The sequence below is a fragment of the Microtus ochrogaster genome, chromosome 7 (assembly GCF_000317375.1).
Source record: "Microtus ochrogaster isolate Prairie Vole_2 chromosome 7, MicOch1.0, whole genome shotgun sequence".
Classification (NCBI taxonomy): Eukaryota; Metazoa; Chordata; class Mammalia; order Rodentia; family Cricetidae; genus Microtus; species Microtus ochrogaster.
Genome location: NC_022014.1, coordinates 72,684,208 through 72,704,952, shown reverse-complemented (window position 1 = coordinate 72,704,952; position 20,745 = coordinate 72,684,208). Strand labels below are relative to the sequence as shown.

General features: G+C 45.5%; 1 protein-coding gene across 1 annotated transcript in view; it reads left to right on the top strand.

Annotated features, from left to right (window-relative positions):
• Wipi1 (WD repeat domain, phosphoinositide interacting 1) overlaps window positions 1-20,745 on the top strand; it is a 40,265-nt gene that overhangs the window by 6,711 nt on the left and 12,809 nt on the right. Inside the window, exons 2-4 of the mRNA XM_005350657.3 lie at window positions 449-531; window positions 1,686-1,855; window positions 9,088-9,184. Coding sequence (XP_005350714.1) covers window positions 449-531; window positions 1,686-1,855; window positions 9,088-9,184 — 350 coding nt within the window. The remainder of the gene's footprint in view (window positions 1-448; window positions 532-1,685; window positions 1,856-9,087; window positions 9,185-20,745) is intronic.

Sequence of the window (20,745 nt, the reverse complement as noted above, 5' to 3'; positions counted from 1 at the left end):
ACACACACACACACACACACACAGACACGCACAGAGGAGCCTGTACATACTCATAATGATAATGACTCACCCTCCAATAAAGGGCTTCCCAACAGTAAGACGGTCCCTCAAGCATCGTGGAGGTGGAGGTACAATTGAGCGTTCCTTTTTTCCTGTGCCTGCCCAGCTAGGAACAAAACAAGATCTTGTGGGAGCTTTGACATTTTGCTTAGTGAAAGAGCCCAGGCAATTTCTGTCCCTTAAAAAGTCTCCTTTGACCTTTTCCCTTTTCCTCATGACTACCTGCCAAAGCCTGCTTTGCCTGGAATAGGCTATCGAGGATCTGAGTTCTGAAGATGTTTGCCGATGCTGTAGCAGCCTCTGGGGAAAGGGCTGTGAGTTCTCAGACAGGGCTGTGGTTGGGATGCAGTGTCTGTCGCCATTCCTGTGATGTCATTGTCTTCTGCAGATCCCTAGCAATTGGAACCAAGGCTGGTTACAAGCTGTTTTCTTTGAGTTCTGTGGAGCAACTTGACCAAGTCCATGGAAGCAGTAAGTACATGTATATGGGCATGTGTGTGCATATGTGTTTGTGTCTCTGTGTGTCTGTCTGTCTTTCTGTGTGTCTGTCTATGTGTGTCTATTGGTTGAAGGAACACCACATCCTCCCCTTAGACATCAATCCTTTTTGGTTTTGTTCTTAATTTTCTTCTTTTTGGAATTCTGGGGATTGAACCCACCGACCTCTTTAAAGCACCCGACCACCAAGGGTATGCTCCAGCCGTAGACTTCAGTCTTGAGCTTCTGGTTTCTGTCTTAGCCATCAGCCTCAAGAGTTGGTGCTGTTCAGATTTGAATACAAGCCATTGTCTCCTCATGCACAAAAGCTACAATGAAGCGCCTATTGAAATCTGGCAATAACTTAAGTGACATTTTCTTCTTTGTAAGAAGGCCCTTGTTTGGAATCATGTTGTTGGTGCTTTTCTATATATCTGTGCTCATGGTGATCAGCTTTGGTCATTGTCAACCCAAAGAGGGACTTGTTGCTTCTTTTTGCCGTTACACTGGCTCTGTAGCCTGTTGACACCATTCCCTTTGGAGGGACATGTTTTATACACTTGAATGAAGAAACACGGTCATATCTGCATAGCACAGATTACAGATGTTGAAGTATTTCTAATGAGTATTAAAAATAACCCCACGTTAGAGATGTGGCTGTGATTTTTTTTTTCAGGGTAATAATTTGTGCTGTTGCCGTAGCGACAAATACTTCACCTCTGCATCTTCTGGAAAGAAACTGGTTTTGTAAATAATAATTGGGGCTCCTAATTCATTATTTGATAGAAATGTGTGCATGAGAGGATGTGTGCCCATTCACGTGTGTCCATCCTTCCCTCTTGAGACAGTCTCTTTATTGCCTGCCATTGTGTGTCCTGAGCAAACTGAGCCCTGGCCTGCCAAGGATTCTCATATACAACATTGGGATCAGAGACCTGTGCTACCACGTCCAACTTTATGTGGGCTATAGGGCTTTGAACTCAGGTCCTCATGTGTGCATAACAAGCGTTACTGATGGAGGATACCCAGTAGCAAGACCAAGACCGAGAGTCCGTGTGTGAGCTAGCCCATGTGGTATCCAGTGTCACAAAGTCCAGTCTTTCTCAGAGAGGCCGTCTGTGAGACCTCACCGTTGTCTCTCCTCGCAGATGAAATCCCCGACGTGTACATTGTGGAACGCCTCTTCTCAAGCAGCCTGGTGGTGGTGGTCAGTCACACGAAGCCTCGGCAGATGAACGTGTACCACTTCAAGAAAGGCACTGAGATCTGTAATTACAGCTACTCCAGCAACATTTTGTCCATACGGCTGAACCGGCAGGTGAGGAGGCAGAATCCGCATGGTTTCTAGGCTGCTGCGCATTGGAACAAAAGTAAAGCATCTCTAACGGTGAATGTCTTTGGGCTGACCAGATGACTCAGCAGATAGAGGCTCTTGTCACCAAACCTGGTCAGCTGAGCTCAGTCCCCACCACCCATATGGTGGAAGGACAAAACTGACTCCTACAAGTTGTCCTCTGACCTCCACATACATGTGGTAAGTACATGGGCATGCACACACAGACAGAAATAAATAAATGCAATAGACAGTTTTAAGGTGACTGTCTAAGAGGTATAGCTCAGAATTCCTGCTGGCATTTGCAGAGCCCTGGATTTGATCCCCAGTTCCCCATAGACAGAGGAGAGAAGTGGTGTGAGCCTGTGATACCAGGGTAAACCCAGGAGGGAACCTGTGATGCCAGCGCTCAGTAGGCAGAGGCAGGAGAATCGGGAGGTCAAAGCCATCCTTCTTGGCAGTGTAGCATGTAGCAAGTTTGAGCCTGGTGTGAACTACATGAGACCCTGTCTTTAAAAAAAAAAAAAAAGTAAATGACTTTAAAGCCAGCATCAAATGCTGTAGATCATTTAACAGAGCTTTTAACTGTAGGCTTGGGCTCAAGGCTCTGTGATGTGACTCTTCTCTAGTCATACTGCCTGATGTCTCTCCGGCATTGGCCATTGCCTGCCAAAGCTCGCCATCTCTTCAGGCAGGCTGGGCACCAGCGCAGGTAGGTTGGAGCGCCAACACAAGTCTGTTGTGTAAACTGCCTTAGGACATCTAAAAGGAGAGGAAGACCTCTTCCTGTCTTGGCCCTAGGCAGTAAGATTGGTTGTGCATAGTGGCCCTGCCTCTGAAATGGCTTACTGGAGACAAGGGTGTGGTCTCCCTGGGTCTGCTCTGAAATCACGGTAGGTGAATCTGAGCTTCTCCTATGGGTCAGCTATACTAATATCCACCACTTCCCTGCCCTGCAGGGGATTGAACCTAGGACGTCTCTCTGCCGAGCGAGAGCTCTACCTCTGAGCTATCAGGTCTCCAGCTCCTCCAGCTAACCCTTAAGGATATATTCTTGTAGTGTTTTCATTGCTGAAAGGAAGCGTACTCTGATCTCAAATATGCAGTATGCCTTTGAAGAAAAAACATCAGCACTTAGGAGGTATTTAGCATGTTAGCATATTCTCCCTAGAGCGACTGGATTTTACATCCTGTGAGATCCGGGACTGTGGCAATTCTGTTCATTCCTGTGACACCTGATGGGCGAGAGCTCCTGAACAATTTTTGGGCCTACTTGTTAAATAAGTGTATCCACTTATTCAAGAGACTCTTCCCGGGATATGCAGGGTTATCTGCTTGGTTCAGTATTTCAGGAACAGTGAACCAGTGACATTCCTAGAGGATCGTGGTCTCCTTCTTCTTCTTCTTCTTCTTCTTCTTCTTCTTCTTCTTCTTCTTCTTCTTCTTCTTCTTCTTCTTCTTCTTCTTCCTCTTCCTCTTCCTCCTCCTCCTTGAATCTGAACTATTAAATGCAGATAAATAATTTTAATACTTATTTTATGTCTGATTAGTTTGTCTACATGTATGTATACCGCATGTGTACAGTGCCTGATGAGGCCGAAAGGGTGGTGGATCCCTTGGGACTGAAATTACAGACAGTTGTCATTTCCTCCACATGATTGTTGGGAACTGAACTCAAAATCCTCTGCAAGAGAAGACACCATTCTTGCCACCATTCTTAACTGCCAATCTCTCTCACTAACCCTAGGATTATTATTTTTTAAATAATGAGATGAAGTATTTTGTTAAGGTTCTGAGATACTTTGAATTTTTTGTTTTGTTTCATTGAGATAATCTCATTCAGTAGCCTAGGCTAACGTGGAACTCAAAGTGATCCTCCTGCTTGAACCCCTACTCCCCCAAATGCTGGGTGAGCGAGCTAGAAAAGTGAGCACCACACCTGGCTCATTGCTTTGAGTCAATCAGCTGTGTACAGGAGGGATACTGAGTTTTTTCAAGTTAATCTTGTGTCCTGCTACATTACTGAAAATATTTATGAATTGTAAAGTTTCTTGGTAGAATTTTTGGGATCGCTTATGGAAAGTATCACATCATCAGCAAATAGTGAGAGTTTGACTTGTTTTTTTCCAATTTGTATCCCCTTGATCTCCTTTTGTTGTCTTATTGCTCTAGCTAGAACCTCAAGAACTATATTGAATAGATATGGAGAGAGTGGACAGCCTTGACTTGTTCCTGATTTCAGTATGTTTGCTTTGAGTTTCTCTCCAATTAGTTTGATGTTGGCTGTTAGCTTGCTGTATATTGCCTTTATTATGTTTAGGTATGTTCCTTGTATCCCTGCTCTCTCCAAGACCTTTATCATGAAGGGTTGTTGTATTTTGTCGAAGGTTTTTTCAGCATCTAATGAAATGGTCATGCAGTTTTTATATTTTTTCAATTTGTTCATTTGGTGGATTACAATGACAGATTTTCATATGTTGAACCATCCCTGCATCTATAGGATGAAACCAACTTGATCATGGTGGAAAATTTTTCTGTTGTGTTCCTGGATTCAGTTTGCCAGTATTGAGTATTTTTGCATCAATGTTCATGAGTGAAATTGGTCTGTAATTCTCTTTCTTAGTAATGTCTTTGTGTGGTTTGGGTATGTTCCTTCTGATCTATTGTGCGAAACAATTTGAGGAGTATTGGTATTAGTTCTTCTTTAAAAATCTTGTAGAATCCTGCTCTGAAACCACCTAGGCTTTTTTTTTTTCTTTTTTTGGTTGGGAGACTTTTGATGCCTGTTTCTTTAGCAGTTATAGGTCTATTTAATTTGCTTTTCTGGTCTTAATTTAATTTTGGTGACATTTATCCAGAAAATTATCCACTTCTTTTAAGTTTTCCAATTTTGTGGAGTACAGGTTTTCAAAATATGACCCAATGATTCTCTGGATTTCATGCTGGTCCTATTTTTATTTTAGTATATCAACAGGCACTATAGGTAGTTATCTTGTCCCCCATGCCAGGGACTTCCCCCTTGTCTCAGCCTTTTAACCCATTTTGGGCAGGGGTATGGGACGGCATATTCCTTTCCTCAGTTGTTTCAAGCTGACATTGGGACGTTGTTATCTGGACCCAAGCAGGTTGAAAGGCTAGCCAAAGGTAGGGGTGGTCCAGAGTTGTCAATTAATGGATTTATTAATTTAAATAGTTCCATACCTCCTTAAAACCAGGGGCAAGCAGGAACCAAGATTGGGTGCTGTCATCGGTGCTTGTGAAGGGGGAAACATAGGAGCCAGCCATGATAAGCTAAACGTGAACAGATCACCCAAAGGAAGTTCTTTACTTCTAACCATTATCATCTGCCAGAGTAGGGCTTGATCCTACTTGATTTGATTTGATTTGATCAATAAACTTGATTGATAAGTTTAATAGAGCTCTGAGTCTCAGTAGTTTACCCTGAAGCAATACCTGGTTGCAAGAAGAACCACAAACTGAGATTACCCGAGCACCACCCAAGAACAGACCATCCAAAGGAAATGCCTAATGTTCCAACCCACTGTAGATAGGATCACCTGCCAGCGCACACTCACCAGGACACCCCTAAACAAATGTCAGCCAATCAGGGGTCCTGAACCTCAGAAACCTCACCCCCACCTTTACTACTATAAAACCCAACTCTAACTGAGCTCGAAGCTCTCGTTTATTCCAGTATGTTGGACACCCAGAGAAACTTGCAAACAATAAAGGCTCTGCTTTAACATATGGGACTCGGTCTCCTTGTTGGCTTTTGGGGGACTTTGTGGATTTGGGCATAGCAGCTACCTTTTATTTATTTATTTATTTATTTATTTATTTATTTATTTATTTTTTTTTTTTTGGTTTTTCGAGACAGGGTTTCTCTGTGGCTTTGGAGCCTGTCCTGGAACTAGCTCTGTAGACCAGGCTGGTCTCGAACTCACAGAGATCCGCCTGCCTCTGCCTCCCAAGTGCTGGGATTATAGGCATGCGCCACCACCGCCTGGCAGCAGCTACCTTTTAAAAACGATTTACTCATCACCGACCAGAGCTCTCGAGTAGTACCCATGGAATTTGTTGGTACGATTTCTCAGGTAATCTCATCAGCAAAGAAAGCAAGAAAGAGCTACTTAAGGGTCTGAGTGTGTTCCACTTTAGGCACAGCCTCCACTCCACAGAACACTCACTGACTTCAGGTTCTCAGCCTACCCCACCGTCTTCTAGAGAACACAGATGTTGAAGCTATCAGCAAGCCAGAGCTAACACTTGTACCTCCCTTTAGCTTTTTGTCTTCCAAGGTGACTTGATGCAGGTCTGGAAGGGTTTCTGGTTTTCTTTTCTTAAAGTCACCAGACTTTTGACTTAACTTTTGGCTCAGGCAATTCATCTGCTGTAAGGAAGTCTCACAGTGCCCAGTGCCTGAGGAGCGGCCTGCCCAGGGCAACAGTGAAGGGCATACATAGGGTGAGCATGTATTGCTCTAAATTATCCTGCTGGTGCCAAGTCTTCAGGCTTGTGGCTCCTTTTTAAAAAACAAGACAAATGACAGATTTATATAAGAAGTTACAAAGAAGCAAAATCCATGTTTTTGAATAGGGCCCACTAGTGGACTCTTGTAATCCTAGCATTTAGAAGGCCAAGGCAGGGAAATTGCACATCAAAGGGTAGCCTGGGCTATACAGAAGAGTGCTCTGCCTCAAAACAAACATAACAAAGCCCTTGTAAAAAGCTAAATTTGGTTGGGCGGGCAGGCGGGCGCGCGCACACACTTGAACCTATGTACTTGAACTCTAGTACTATGGGAAGCTGGGGTCAGCTGACCTCCAGCCTAGATGAAAAGTTCAAGCTGCAGATGTGGTGAGAGACCCTGCCTTAAAAGAACAAAGTGGAGAATGATGGTGAAGGGCACCTGACTTCCTTCTTTGGCTCTGCATGTTCACCCTCACACATGTGTGCGTGTACCACACATGTAACCCGTCCACAAAATCCCTCTGAATATACAGAAAGGAAAGGGCAGTATTTGTTCCATTTTCAGTTAATATCATTATTTCTGTTGTGGTTAACGCAGAAATGTATTCTCTTAGATGACAACCATAAACCAGATGTCTTTATCTATGGAAGCTTTTATAGTTATTCAACCATCAGCTTCCCCCTAGCCTACTGCAGGTTGTTTGGATTGAAGCCTTTGAGGCAGATCTTAAGGCGGATATCTAGTTCTCTAGTCGATTAACTACTATAAAATGTAAGATGAAAGTCAAAGTGGGCGGGGGATGTAGCTTAGTTGACAAGAGTGTTTGCCTAGCATGCTCGAAGCCCCAGGTTCAATTCCCACACCACATAAAACCAGAATTGATGAGGCATGCCTGTAACCCCAGCACTTGGGAAGTAGGCATGGGCAAACCAGAATTCAAAGTCAGCCTGGGCTACAAGATGAACTGCAGGGGTAAGCCGAAGGCAGGTGTGGCTGGAGCTATAGAGCAGCCGATGACACAGCAGTTGCCAGCTTGTGCTTGTACCGGAAGCCAGCTCTTATGTGACTCTGGACAAGTACTTCCCCATACCCTTCCTGCTTTCCTGTTTCCCTCTGGCCAGCATGGTGGTGACCCAGTGGGGTCCAGATGAGTGGTCCACAGAGCTGACTGCACTGTCATGATGCTGACCATGTCACATGAGCCTAAAGGAGATGATGTTCCTACAGGAGGAGCTGTGAGGGTCACTCTTCTGAGGACTGCGTCAAGGGCCGGAAGGGGATACCAGAGGCTGTTAGAAACTCAGATAGAAAAAGATAAAAACAAACCCTGGTGTGGCTGGCACAAGGCAAAGTGGTCAGGTGACCTCTTCACAGAGAAGTGGCAATATTTTGAAAAATATTTAAAGTATCTTTTGGTAAATTTAAAAAAAAAATTTCTGGGGGGCTGAAGAGATGACTCAGTGGCTAAGAGCATTGGCTGCCCTTCCAGGGGACCCAGGTTCAATCCTCAGCACCCACATGGCAGCTCACAACTGTCTGTAACTCCAGTTCCAGGGGATTTCATACCTTCACACCAATGCACATAAAATAAAGTTATTCTGTGTATGTTCTACCAACATTTATATATGTGCATTTATTCATGTGGTCACCAAGGTGGACAGAAGACGGCATCATAAGATTCCCTGGAACTAGAGTTACAGACAATTGTGTGCCACATGGGTGCTGGGAACTGAACCCAGGTCTCTGAAAGAGCAGCAGTGCCCTTAACTGATAAGCCATCTCTCCAGCCCCCTTTTTATCTTTAAAGTTTATTTATGTGTGTGTGTTTGTGTGTAATAGGGATAGGGTTGTGTATGTTCTACAGGGAACATGTGAAGGTCAGAGAACAACTTTCTCTGTGGAGTTGATTCTCTCCTTCCGTCCTTATGTGGGTTCCAGGGATTAAATTTGAGTCCACAAACTTGAGCGAGTCCGTTTTCCCACTGAACCATCTCACTAATCCCAACTTTGAGATCTTGTTAGAATTTACTTTTCATACAGGTTTAGCACTGTGGCCAGAGTGCTCTAATTAAAATAGAGAAGGGTGCTGGGGGTGAGGTTAGGGTGGGGCAAGGTGTCTCAGCCCTGTCGTCCCAGCTACTTGGGCATCTGAGGCAGTAGGACCATGAGTTCAATACTTGCCTGAGCTACAGAGTGAGTCCAAGGCTAACCTTGGCAACTTAGTGAAAACCTATGTCAGAATACAAAACAGAGAAAGGGAAAAGAGTCCAAGGTTTAGCCATGCAGAGAATGTAGAGAAGCCTGCATTTGTGTAAGAGGAAGAACTCAGTCACCAACACTGAATGTGGGAACAGAACAACAGAAGTGCCCTGAACCGTCTTGTTCTAGGGAGGGGGTGGGGAAAGGAGGGAGATAGATAGAGATAGAGATAGAGATAGAGATAGAGATAGAGATAGAGAGAGAGAGAGAGAGAGAGAGAGAGAGAGAGAGAGAGAGAGAGAGAGAGAGAGAGAGAGAGAGAGAGAGAGATCTTTAAGGTAAAATCCAGGACTTTGTATTTTAAGCCTCTGCCCGAGTGGGCGAGGCTGCGTCTGTTTACATTCATAAACATGGCCTTCAGAAGGCTCATTAGCATTCCTCCTCCAATAGACAGGGAACCAAGTTAGAACTCACAGATGAGCAAGGACTTGGCGGGTCCCTTTTCACAGGCTCTGTGTAGGAGGCTGACGGTTCTGTCTGATTACAGAGGCTGCTGGTCTGCCTGGAGGAATCCATCTATATCCACAACATTAAAGATATGAAGCTGTTGAAGACCCTCCTGGACATCCCCTCAAACCCAACAGGTGAGCTCCAGCCACAGAACCGAACCCTTCCCCTCCCCAATGTGAAGATGCTTATTCCCAAACTGCTTTTTTACCTGGCCTGAAAACCTTGATCCCAGGCTGTGCTTTGGGGTCTGAATGGTGTTTGAGTTGAAGATACATTTGAATGGTGATAGATTCAAATTACAGAAGCCTGTGGTCCCAGTGGGAAGCTGTGCAGCCTGCCTGATAGCCCAAGAGAAGCATCCTTCTTCTGGGAGACATACAAGCAAATGGGCCGGGGCATGTCAGATGGACGTGTGGGAGACTTCATGCATCCAATGTTGAAAGGTGTTTACCCCTAATGCATTTTTGTGACTGTTCTTTGCAGAGTAGGTGTGAGAATTAGAAGCAAGTTTTGACTTGATTTGTCAGCATGGTTAGTTAGCCAGACCATCTGAACTTCAAAGGTGTTTTATTACATGATTTTTAAAAATACATTTCTCAACATGGGTGGCATACACATATATATGGTGCACATCATACATGAAGAAAAACATTTATACTATTAAATTTTAAAGTTAAAAGCATTTTAATGAAAACTAACATTTAGTTTTCAAGAAGCTGTGTTCTAACTTAGTGTCACTAAATGACTACTTCATTTTACTGTCAGTTTCCCGATCCCATGACTTTGTGTCGAGTTTATTATACAAGTAGGAGGGACTTTTTGAGCCTGGGGTTCCTTGTTGTAATAAGGATTATGAGATTTATCTCACAGCCTAGGCTGGGCACTAAACCAGGGAAGGCTCATGAAGGTGACCAGCATAGGGCTTGCTGCTAGATCCTCCCCATGTCTGGACAAAGCAGGGGTGAAACGCCCTCACCGTGGGCTGTAGACAGTGCGAGAAGGCATGCTTTCACGATGGGCATAAGAAATGCCGGAGTCTGAGCAGAGCCCCGAGAGGAGAGGGCCTGAATCCACTTTGGATTCAGGAAGAGATGCGCAACACGTAGAAAGCTGCCTTGGCCGTCACTTCTCTGAAGAGAGTGCATTTGGGGTGCAGTTCGCCCATCGCCTGCCTCCCACTCACCTTTCCCTTGGCCTTTCGGGCTTCAGGTCAGAGCAGCTTCAGTGCTGAGGGTGCCCCACCATAGGGAAAAGGCAACATCTCCCCTCTCACTCTCAGTTTCCCAGCATGCGGTCCTATGTCCCGTAATGACCGGATGAGTTCCGAGAGCTGTGTCATTAGGTGACTTCATCATGGGCAAACCTCCGCTATCCTTGAGCAGCCCTAGATGGTATAACACAGTAAGCTTGGGCTGTATGCACACTGTCGTGTATATGGTCTGTCCTTGGCTGGAATGTTGGTTCACAATGGATTTGTTTCTCTGCAGCCAAGAAAACTCATTGGTTGCCTAATTTTTGCAGTGAGGTAAAAGCCAGGAGAAAAATAAATTAAAAGCAAGAGGCTATTTGTGCCCTTGATAAAAGGGAATAAGTGTTGTCTGGTCTGCTTGTTGAGACAGGGTCTTACTGTGTAGCCCAGGCTCGCCTCAAACCCTCAGTCATCCAGCCTCTGTCTCTGGAATGCTGGGGTTAGAGGTGTGCATTCCCACCCCTGCCAAAACTAAATCCCTTTTTTTTTTCTCAGAAAGCTGGAGCAAGGAAGGAGTGGTTATGCACACCCATGATCCCAGCTTCCAGGAGGCTGAAGCCGAAGGATTGCCCATGAATAGGAGGCCAATCTGAGCCATATAGCGAGTTCCAGGATAGGACCCTGTTCCTTGCTCCCTGAAAAAAAAATTCTTGGTTTCAGATAAACATTACAACAGGATTCTGGGATATGTTGATTAATTCATCTAAAAGACAGGCAACTTAATCACAGCACATCCATTTAGATGCCTGATGCCCTTTGAGAGGAACAGCCTCAGCTAGTCTCAAACCCCAAATTCCCAGCTCCCACCGCTGCTTGCTCTCAACTGCTTTTTCATGGCAGTGAGCTGGGGTGATGGTTTCTGACTTGCGGAGCTGCATGGCATGGAGGGAGACTGACATCATGTGTAATAAGCCAAGCTCCGTCTGCGTCTGTGTGAACAGCCAGCCTGACTCTCTAGTCCCCCCTTCATCCCACAGGGCAGACCCAGTCAGGCCAGCACATTCCTTCCTCTCAGCAAGGTTCAGGGACGCTGTACTGTGGAGAACATGGCTCCTGAGATGCCCAGAGCCTCCTTGTGTGTGCTCTTTGTTTTCTATGGAAACACTGCCTCCTGGCTTTAGAAATCTGGGAACACCAGAAAAACAGAACGCCTTGTAAACTGACTTTACCACCAAGTTCTGAATGTTTCCGTCTAGTGGCTAGGGGTCAGTTGGCTCTAGGGTGTTCCCTTGTTTGGTGCTCAGCGTCTAAGGTGACCATAAATGTCCTTCCTCCTCTCTGTTTGTGCCAGCGATTGCAGGCTGATTCCTTTGAAGGGTTGAACTAGCCCGAGCTGAGAGTTAATGTCCCACCAGCCAGCAGTCTGCCCTGGGCAGTGAGGGATGGAAATCCCCACGAAAGCCCTGCCAGTCATAGCACAGCTGGATGGGGTGGAAGGTCCGAGACTGACCACCTCTGACAGACAGGGAATGTTCTGGATAATACATCAGTGCCTTTCCGCAGACGGCAATAGTGGGAATGTAAACAATCCCCACCATCCGGGTGTTTGTTGTACCTGGGTCAGTTCTCTCTCTCTCTCTCTCTCTCTCTCTCTCTCTCTCTCTCTCTCTCTCTTCTTTTTTTTCTTCTTTCCTTCTGGTTCTTTTGAGATACAGTCTTGTTCATCCAGGCTAGCTTCAAACTTGCAATTCTCCTGCCTCAGCCTCCCAGGTGTGCACTACCACACCATGCTCAGTGGATTTTTTGACTTGTGCTGGAAATCAGAAAGCATCTTGAGTGATGGTGCTGAAGCTGGAACCCAGAGCTGTGCACACTACGCACACACTAGCACCTTTGAGCCGCATCCTCTAGCCCTGGAAAGTGTCCCCTGAGGCATTAACCGGCCGTGTTTTATAAACCAGTTTCACTGAACTGCCTAAAGTTGGACTTGCGATCTAGTAGTTAATAGAGTCAGAAGGAGGAGGACCGAGGGACTTTCTTACAATTCCAGCCTCGTGGTGCTGTTGGTTCTTGAGTTACCAACAAGGACCGTCTTTCCAGATGGGGGAGATTTACAGGCCAAAAATCTCACTGAAATAGCAGCTATTTATGAAAATGTGCATCAATTATAAAACAAGGCCAGAAGCCACATTAAAACCCCATGCCTGGGCCAGTGAGGTGGCTCAGCAGGTAAAGTCGCTTGCTGCTAAGCCTGATCACATGAGCTGGCTCCCTGGGACCCCACATAATAGAAAGAGAGAACAGACTTCCCCCGTTTTGTCTTCTGACTCCCACATGCATAGCATGGCACATTTGTGTCTCCCCCGCATCCCCTAATAAATAGATATAAAAACTTCACAACCCTATGCCTGCATAGAAAAATAGCTTAAAGACTACATTTTTAAATGCTGAAAGGAGAAAACCCCACCTTTCAAAATCAGCTGCCTTTTATTTCCCTTTGCCACCCTGCACTTTCATACTAGAAAATAATATCAAAGAAAAAGTTTACTTTGCTCCTACAGAACGACTTTGTGTGGCACTAGTGACAGAAAAGACTGTGGCATGGGCATAGCTAAGCCTGAAGCAGGGCAGAAAACACAGCCTTGCAACGGGGTGGAGCTCTGAGACTCGGGTGGGGGGAAATGAGGCATGGCTGGGGCCTCTCTGAAGTCATGTGGGGTGGCAGAGCTGCAGGTCCAGGAACAAGGCTGTGTGGTAAGGGCTACCTGTGACAGGACACCTGTCCTGGCCATCACCCTTTGTCCCTTTCTTGTTAGGATCAGTGCTGTCTAATTCTGCGCTGGGTGTGACAGAACGTTCAGCTTAAACTGTTCAAGCCTTTCGTCTTCTCCCAGGGATATTTATATCTTGACCTAAAATTCCAAAAGACAACTGCCAGCCTTTGCCCAAGGTTCTGTTTCAGGCCTCCTGACTCTCTCAGCCACAAGAATGCGCTCTATAGGTTCCATAGGAGGCGGGAATTAGGTAAATGAAGCCCTGACTTTCTTAGAGGACCCCATGGTGGGAAACAAACCTAAAAGAGCCAAGTGGTACAGGGAAGGTGTATGTCAGGGATCTGTATCTTCAGCCTGCCCCTGTCACCCAAAGCTTCCCAAAATTCTGTACTCCCTTGAGAGGGAGACAGAACAAAAGAGAGCGAGGAAGGTAAATAGAAAAAAAGAGAAAGGGGGGAGGGTAAAGATGGCAATAGTAAGGTGGAGATAATTAAAATGTTACAGGTTTACATGAAATGGTCATAATCACTGTATAATTAACACACATTAGTAAACATGATTTCTGCCACTCCCTCCAAAAGCCAAATACAAATCTATGAGTATCATAGATTTCACTCATTTAAAGTCAAAGTTTGTGGCTGAAGAGATGACTCAGCAGTTAAGAGCTCTTGCTGTTCTTCCAAAGAACCTGAGTTTGGTTCCCAACCTCCACTTCAGACAACTTAACTGTCCATAACTCTAGTTCCAAGGAATCCAGTGCCCTCTGTTGGCTTCCTCGGGTACCTACACACACACACATACACACACACACACACACACACACGCACGCACGCACACACACGCACACACATGCACGCACGCACACGCACACACTCAACAAAAATTAAAAATAAGTGGAGTACATAATTTAATAGACTTTAGTATGTTCACGCAAGGGTATAGCCATTGTTTTATTATGTTTATTTGTGTGTGTTTATTACATTTATTTATACATACATGTGGAGGTCAGAGGACGACTTTCTTTCTTTTCCTCTTTCTTTTATTTTGGCTTTTCGAGACAGGGTTTCTCTGTAGCCTTTGGAGCCTGTCCTGGAACTAGCTCTTGTAGACCAGGCTGGCCTCGAACTCACAGAGATCCGCCTGCCTCTGCCTCCCGAGTGCTGGGATTAAAGGCGTGCGCTACCACTGCCTGGCCAAAGGACAACTTTTATACTCTTTTCTTCTGCTGCCATGTGGGTCCAGGGATCTAACTCAGCTTGTCAGCCTTGGCAGCAAGCACCTTTACCCGTGGGGCCATCTTTCAGGAACCAGCCTCAACAAAAATACCTCTCGCTAGGGTAAAGGCATGGAGATTAGAAATATAGTAAAGAATATGAAGAGGTGAATGAAAATAATAAAACGGAGAAACATATAGGATAGTATTGGGAGGGAATTTCCATGAGTACTGAAAATTCGCCCATGTTTAATTTCCAACTGCTTAAAACACCCCTGACCCCAAAACATAGGAATAAGACCAAAGACTGCATTAACATGATGCAAGGAAATGAACGTCCATAGTGAAACATTCTGTTGCTAGAACAAAAAGAGTCACCAAGTCACGCTCACACCCTAGACCAGAACATCCTATAGGCAAACCACTCCCTGGGTGGAATCCAAAGTTATCTCCATAAAGAGAACTGGAACTTAGTTGGATCCTTAGACTTTTGTTTGAGGTAGGAACAGATCTCTTCCTGGTCTATTCCTAGAATACAAGGGCTGACAATTAGCCACACCTGTTGACAGTAACCTCGAGAGAACAGAACTCTTAAATCAACAACTAGAAGGAACCTTTGAGGCAGAAGCACAATAATCTTGGAGGAACTAGTAAATTCCAACTCTCTGACCTTTGGTCAAGGTGGAATTGGCTCACATTTTCAGGCCTCCACAGCCATCAAACCAGCCCTACATTTAATTTAATTTAATTTATTTATCTATCTATTTATTTATTTATTTATTTATTTTGGTTTTTCGAGACAGGGTTTCTCTGTGGTTTTGGAGCCTGTCCTGGAACTAGCTCTTGTAGACCAGGCTGGTCTCGAACTCACAGAGATCCGCCTGCCTCTGCCTCCCGAGTGCTGGGATTAAAGGCGTGCGCCACCACCGCCCGGCCCTACATTTAATTTTAGAACATTCTCATCACCCCCCCCCCCGAGACATCCTATGCCTCTTAGCTATTCCCTCATATTCCCCTAGGTCTAGGTAACCCCTGATCTACTTTCTGTCACTGTAAATTTAACATTCACGTGGTCTTCCGTGACTGGCTTCTACCACTTACTGCGCTCTCAAGGCTTATCTGTATCGAAGCATGTATCATACGTAATTCCTTTTTATTGTCAATACTATCCTGTTAGAAGGACATGGCATAACCTATCTATCCGTCCACAAATTGGTTCACATGGGTTGTTTCCACCTTTAAAAAACTAGAGTATGTATTGTTATTATTTGGCAATTTCATCTCCCACTCCCTGCTTCATGCCCTTCCACACACACACTGCCGTTTTTGTACCCTACTGAGTCCATCAGTGCTGCCTATGAGAATGTTGACGGATGCTGTTGGCTTGATCTCGTGTGGGTCTCGCGCAGGTCACCCCAGCTGTGTTGAGCTCATGTGTGCAGTGGTCCTGTCCAGTGGACAGCTTTCCACAGCACACCTCCCCATCCTCTGCCTCGTACGTTCTTTCTTCCCCCTTCTGTAATGTTCTCTGAGCCTTAGAGTAGAGGACGATCTTATAGATGCCCCAATTCGGGCTGAGTACTCCATAGTTGCTTATGCTCAGCACTTTGACCAGTTCTGAGTCCACCTTGTCTGATGATAACTGTAGAGAGATGCTTTTATGGCTGAGGTTGAAGGCAGAACTAATTATATAAACATAAATATTTAAAAACAGTTTGACAACACCTCCATTCAGCAAAACCACAATAGAACAATCTCTCTAGGGCCTGTGACCTCCTGAGCTATGAGTTTTTGACCAGGTTTACAGTACCAAGCATAAATTTTCTCTTGTAGAGTAGGCCTCAAATTCAGTTCAAAGCTACTGCCTACCCGTAGTCTTTGTACCACCGCTGCATTGATGGGCACATCTTGTCTAGAAGGTTGGTTTTATAACATGCAGAGTTTCCCACTGGGTAATGCTACTGATGACTTTCCTCCTGCAGAGACCTGCGTCGTACCTTCTGGCACTATAAGCTAGGAGGAAGTTTCCAGGCCACTTCCTACTTGATTTCTCTGTATTCTGTAATCAGTGTGTGTTGAGTCATCAGCAATAGGCTTACCATCTAGTTATAGCAGGCAATCGAGAGTCTGTTGTTGGGGAAGAAGGCCTCGGGAGCTTCCCTCATCAATTACTCATAGGGAGGTTCCCCATGCCTGACCCTGAGATTTTCATTTAACAACCCACATCTTCTAGGGGGCATATCCTCCACCCTGCAGGGTAGCTGTGTTCAAACTGGGAATCAAACCTGGGTCCTCTAGAAGAGCAGCCAGTGCCCCTAACTGCCAAGCCATCTGCCCCAGTCCCCTGGCTGCCTCTTTAAATCATAGCTATCCTAGTAATTATGAAGTGACTGCTCAGCGTGTGTGTGTGTGTGTGTGTGTGTGTGTGTGTGTGTGTGTGTGGAGGGAGGGGGAGAGGGAGAGAGAGAGAAATAAATCACACACGGAGGAGGCTTATTCTTAGTCATAAATGCCTGGCCTTAGCTTGGCTAATTTCTTGTCAGCTTTCCCTTTCCTTATCTTAAATTATCCCAACTACCTTTTGTCTCTGGGCTTTTATCTTTCTTATCTTCCATGTACCTTTCCTTACTAATTTATCTGTGGCTGGCTGTATAGCTGGGTGGTTGGCCCCTGATGCCCTCCTCTCCTTGTTTTCTCCTCCTCACCCCCGCTTTTTTTTTCTGAGACAGGGTTTCTCAGTAGCTATGGAGCCTGTTCTGGAACTAGCTCTGTAGACCAGGCTGACTCAAACTCACAAGAGATCTGCCTGCCTCTGCCTCCTGAGTGCAGATATTAAAGGCCTGTGTCACCACCGCCCAGCTTCTGTTTTCTTCCTCCTCCTCTTCTTGCTCCTCCATCTGCAAGCCCCACCTATCCTTGCTCCTACTTCACTATTGGCTGTTGGGACCACCAGGTGTTTTGGGACAGGCTCCATTACACAGCTTCACAAGAGTTAAATAAACAAATGCAGCTTAAACAAAAGTCACACAAGCCCGGCGGTGGTGGAGCACACCTTTAATCCCAGCACTTGGGAGGCAGAGGCAGGAGGATCTCTGAGTTCGAGGCCTGATCTACAAGAACTAGCTCCAGAGAGACCCTGTCTCGAAAAACCAAAAAGAAAATAAAAAAGCAAAAAAATAAAAGTCATACAACTGGAGATATGCTGGTGGCCAGAAAGTCCCAGTGATCCCCCTGTCTCCAACACTCCCTAGAGCTGGGGTTACAAATACACGCAGCTATGCCAGAGCTTTGTTTTAGTGGGTTTTCTTTTGCATATATTTATTTGTTTTATATGTATCTTGGGCTCTGAATTTAGGTCCTCATACTTATAAAGCAAGCATTCTGCCCAGCCTCAGTATGGTTTTAAGACTTTTTTCATTTTTTCACAAGGCCGCATGCTCAGAAGCCCTCGTATAGTCCCTTATTTGTACGATCTTTGGTTTGGTCCTCCAGTTCTTCTACACCCTGGATCTCAGCCTCTCTCCCACCGCTGGCCCCCCACCCCCACCCCCACCCCCACTCGAGCCCATGCAGTCTCCTCTCCTTTCATTTCTCAGCACCAGAGCACCCCGTCTTCCCAGCTGCTTAGATTACAGAGAGCTCAGATGAGGAGTTAGGGTCCCACAGAGCAGAGCCGGGAAGGTGTGTGTGGCCTCTTATAATGCCAAGGGCCCCGAGTGACCTTGTCCAAGTAGGGGTTCATACCCGGGCCAGCACCTGCAGTTGAGGGTGCCCAGCCAGTCTCCTGCTGGAGTTCTGTGTAGGGACAGATAAGGGCCGAAGCTTGGCTGCACACTCAGGGAGGACAGCCAGAGCAGGAAGCAGGGCCTAATTGGAAGTCATCTGATTTTTTTTCCTCCTTTTTCATCTCCTCCTATACAGGATAGGTTAGGTGAAATTACCTGGGCACAAGTGAGAAGGAACACCAACAAACCCACTTAGTTTATTAGAGGGGAATGTGCACAGGCCTGGAGATCGAGGTGCAGAGCGGTGCAAAAGATGGCACCTTCAGCTTTTAAAGACTGCCCCACACATGCGCACAGGGTTTGGCGTGACTATGTCACACCGATGACATAGGTGACGGGTGACTCACGCATGCGCACAAGGGTTTAGCTGAGTCATACGTGGATATAACCACGCATGCTTGCCCGTGGGTCACGCGGGGCCTTTTGTGCCCAAGGGCCTGACCTCACGTGCCTGCCTTTAGAACCAGGAAGTGCAGCCTTATCTGTGGAGTCTTCTTTCTTTGTTGGCCTCAAATTCACAGAGATCTACCTGCCTCTGCCTCCTGAGTGCTGGGATTAAGGGTGTGTGCCACCACTGCCCAGCCAGTAAGGAGCCTTTTAGCCAGGTCTAAAGTTTTACAAATGCTTTTTATAAGACCGTACTAAATACGCCAGTCTGCAACAAAGCTGGCCAGCATTACTTTTATTCATTTATTTAAAAAGATGCCTCTTGTATAGTCTTCTTAAAGATCCTTTTCCGGTAATGCTCTAGCTTGGAGTCCCTACCATATTCGACTATTAATCTCTGTTGTAGTTGTGAAGAGTCTCTGGTTAAATGCTCAGGGACAAACCCAGAGATGCCCTATAATAAAAATGGCTTGTCACAAGGAGCCCGATTAGCTTCCTACATTTTTAGAAGATGTTGCATCCAACATAACCCATTGCAAAGTCACTGCCAAAGGCCAAGCTCTGCTGGGCGGTGGTGGCACTCGCCTTTAATCTCAGCACTCCAGAGGCAGAGGCAGGCGGATCTCTGTGAGTTCGAGGCCAGCCTGGTCTACAAAAGTGAGTTCCAGGACAGGCTCCAAAGCTACAGAGAAAGCCTGTCTCAAAAAAAAAAAAAAAAAAAAAACAAAAAGCCAAGCTCACTGTCTCAACCAAGATGCAGAACCCTAGGGACCCTCTGGCCAGGAGGCTCTGCTCTCCCCATCAGAGCAGACAGCACGCCGAGAAATGAGGTCATTTGCCTTTCCTGTCGTCCTTCTTGAATTCCTTGCTAACTATTTAATCACTCTTAGAAGAAGCTAAAGCACACTGACCTCTCCCACTGGGAAGTCCTGTTGTGAGCACACAGAGTTCTAGAGGGTAATGTGTTCAGAAGAGAGGTAGCTGTCTTGGGGGTAAAAATGTGGATATGAGTTCTGATTGCCTAGCAGTGGAAGGTCACCGCCAGGTTAAGCTGGGAAGTCTGCAGACTTCCTTGACTCAGATCCTTGGATCCGAACTGGGCTTCTTGAATTTTTCACACTAGCAACCCGTTTTTTGGCTCAAGAAGTTTTGGGTTTTTCTTTTTTCCTCTTTTGGTCTTTCGAGACATAACCCTGGCTGTTAGAGAACTCACTCTGTAGAGCAGGCTGGTCTCGAACCCATAGAGACCAACCTGCCTCTGCCTCTGGAATGCTGGGATTAAAGGAATATGCACCACAGCCCAGCTGGTCCAAGAAATTTTTACATGACCCCAAGCATACATGCATATAAAATATGAACGCATATCAGACATTTGCTAATAATGTATCATAAATTTGCTTTAAAATAATTCTTGGGTATAATCTTAACATTTATTGAAAACAATAAAATGGGGCTGGAGAGACGGCTCAGTGGTTAAGAGCACTTCCTGCTCTTCTAAAGGTCCTGAGTTCAATTCCCAGCAACCACATGGTGGTTGCCAGCCACCATGAGATCTGGTGCCCTTTTCTGACATGCAGGCAGGCAGAATCTTTTTTTTTTTTTGGTTTTTCGAGACAGGGTTTCTCTGTGGCTTTGGAGCCTGTCCTGGAACTAGCTCTGTAGACCAGGCTGGTCTCGAACTCACAGAGATCCGCCTGCCTCTGCCTCCTGAGTGCTGGGATTAAAGGCGTGTGCCACCATCGCCCGGCGGCAGAATACTTTTTAAAAAAAGAAAGAAAACAATAAAATGTTTGCACTGATGCTACAAAAGGACTTGCATCTTTTTACATGAGTATTTAAATTTCATCTGGACATGTGATAGATACACAAGACATAAATCATCTTAAATGTTCTTCAGAATTCATCAATAATCTTATTTTGTAATTGTTAGTGCCCAAAGTACTACTTCATATAAATGCATAATACAAACTGGCAGAAGTATCTTAGGACCATTTCATAAGCTTTGTCTGAATCCCAAGCAAAAGTTCATTTAACCATTTTGAAAAGAAATTCAAATCAGCAGCCCAGCCAGCAATGTCTAAAATCAACACTTCTAACACAAGACAATATCAGGGTATTGCCAATTTGGTACTAACATCACGAGGAATGTAGGAAAATGTTAAATGTTTCTGTTTCCTGTTACTTGGTGCTCTTCTATAAGAGCAGGACAGTTTGTACAGTGAAAAGCCAGCAGTTCATGGCATACGGTACTGGGCCCAGGTGCTCAGAGGCTGTGTGTGTTGACACTGTGTGCTGTGGTAGCATGCACGGGAAAGTGTGTGTCTGCTGTGTGCTGTGGTAGCATGCA